Source organism: Mesitornis unicolor, unplaced genomic scaffold (genome assembly GCF_000695765.1).
Source record: "Mesitornis unicolor isolate BGI_N332 unplaced genomic scaffold, ASM69576v1 scaffold15340, whole genome shotgun sequence".
Lineage (NCBI taxonomy): Eukaryota > Metazoa > Chordata > Aves > Mesitornithiformes > Mesitornithidae > Mesitornis > Mesitornis unicolor.
In genome coordinates this window covers 61,889-64,100 of record NW_010157798.1, presented here as the reverse complement: position 1 = coordinate 64,100, position 2,212 = coordinate 61,889, and the positions used below count along the sequence as shown (strand labels likewise).

At 43.0% G+C, this 2,212-nt stretch overlaps 1 protein-coding gene across 1 annotated transcript in view; it reads right to left on the bottom strand.

The window, feature by feature from the left end:
• Positions 1-2,212, bottom strand: part of LOC104538287 (olfactomedin-4-like) — a 22,653-nt gene that overhangs the window by 6,924 nt on the left and 13,517 nt on the right. The window contains 1 exon segment of the mRNA XM_010181439.1: positions 2,169-2,212. This exon segment is cut by the window's right edge and continues 32 nt beyond it. Coding sequence (XP_010179741.1) covers positions 2,169-2,212 — 44 coding nt within the window.

Genomic DNA, 2,212 nt, shown 5'->3' with positions numbered 1-2,212 from the left:
CTACACGACACCGGGGTTATCTGTATAGCTGGCATCTCCCAACAGGCAGAAAACTTGCCAGCTCTCCGCAGTTCCTCTGCCAGTCCTTTCTGTCAGCCTCAGAGACCACCCTCACCCTAAAGGTGGCCTTGACAATATGCCTATCCACATCCTTCAACCCCTCTGGCATTTCTATTGCTGTGAGCAGGAGATAAACTCACAGACAACACCAGATGATGTCCTCAGCTGACGTCAGTGGTGGTAAATCTCTGGAAGTCAATGGAGCTATTGCTCATACCACCTGGGGTTCTGGCCTTCAAGGTTATTTTGTGCTCTGTGGTTCCCACACAACACAGTGATGCACAAAGTTGCCTGAGCTAGCACACCAGCCAGGAATAAGGCACTGTTAAAGCAATACAATTTGGTCCCAGAGAAACTCTACCCACCTCCTCACCATGCCCTGAGAAGCAATGCTAAATCATTTTATTACAGTCACAACTCTATGCAGTTACAATTATCCCATCCCAGAGCTATCATCCCGCTCTAGGTGTGACTTGCCTATCTCTGATGGAGCTGCACCATGAAGGATAGATCTCTTTTCCACTCTGTGAAGGCTCCTACACCCCACAGATGCTCGTGCCAACCACCCAGATGTAAAAGCAGACCCTTCCTCCATCACTCATGGAAGGACACAATACTCTTGTTCCAAACTCAGTACTTTCTGACCAAAACAAAGGCTTGCTGTAGGCTTGAAGAGGCTGTTTCTTTCCACACACCGTCACCCTCAATAAATCAATGAGATGCCCTTCAAATACTTTTAAAACATTGCTTTTTTTTTTTATTGAAACATTTTAAGCTCTTCCTTAAGGAGCTGGGAAGGGCCTTGAGATTTTGCAATGCAGGTATTTGTTTCAGCTTTCTCTCCTGCCTGATTCCCCTGACAAGGTGTTACTCACGCATCCTGTCAGAGAAGTGCAGCAGCTGCCCACGCCACCGTGAAGCCCTAAGGAGATCACGATAAGGGAAAGCTGCTGACCCTAAGGGAAGCTTGTATTTCTGTCTCTCACCTTTCCAATGGGATGCTTGAACTAGCTGACCTAAAGGTGAAGAAAGGCAAATGCTGGTAGGTGCTCCTCGCCAGCAGGAGACCATTCCTCCTTTTCTATGGGCTCCTCTAGCTGATTGCTAACCTGCTTTTGTGAAAAAGCAGGATTCTTCCCCTGGGTATTGGGTACAACAGAGCACTTTCTCCCTTACAATACTCTGTCAAAAGGAACTCCCTGTGTACAAAACACTCAGGGGATCAACACAGTTTGATAAATCCTCCTGCATGTTAGTAAGTGGAACGGTTGACCTGGCACACCTAAACTAGTGTTTCCTATATGGTTTGCTCCAGTGTATCATATTTGACTTAAAATTTCTCAGACTACTATTCACTCACAATGTGATTTTTCAAACTGAACATAACATCAAGACAGAAATTATTCCAGTTGTAAACTGATTACCACATGCCCTATGACTGTTGCTACTTTTATATGAACCGCACTCTGGGAACCACTGATCTAAGCCCCAGAACATAACCTTTCCTAGTTAAGAAAATTGTAAAATCTTAGTTCTGCTGAAAGCAGTAATAAAGCTCCCACTTATTTCCCTGAGACCAGAATTTCCCCCAGGGTTCTTGACCTTCTGAATTAGAAGAATCTTTTGCCTGTGAAGCAAAAATAATCTTCATGCAAAGCTACCTACTGGAGCTCGCATACCAACAACTTTAGTACATCAACTCTTGCTCATACATTTCCCAAGCCGCAAAATTATAATTACAGGTCACTTTCACAGGAACTATTAAAAATCAAAGCTGGTCAAAAAAAAAAGGCATTAATTTCCTACCAAAAAAAAGGTAATTGTTTTGAAAAAGGGGGTAGAGGTTTCCTTTTCACACTGCAGGTGAAAGGAAGATTGCAACTTTTTTCAGCTGAAAACAGCTACTATGTCTGAAAGAGTCTGTTTCCTGCCCTCATTTTCCTTTTGAACCCGTTGATGAAACATTAGAAATTGTCTGCTCAATTTTTCAAGAGCTAAGTAGTATCATTACAATTGTATTTAAAATTAACAAAGGAAAATCTGTGCATTTACTGTTCTACCCAAGTATTATGTTGTTTCTTATCTACACATACAAGTGAAACACTTACCTGGTGGGAAGTAAGGGGGGACTGCAGTTTTGTTTGTGCTCTCC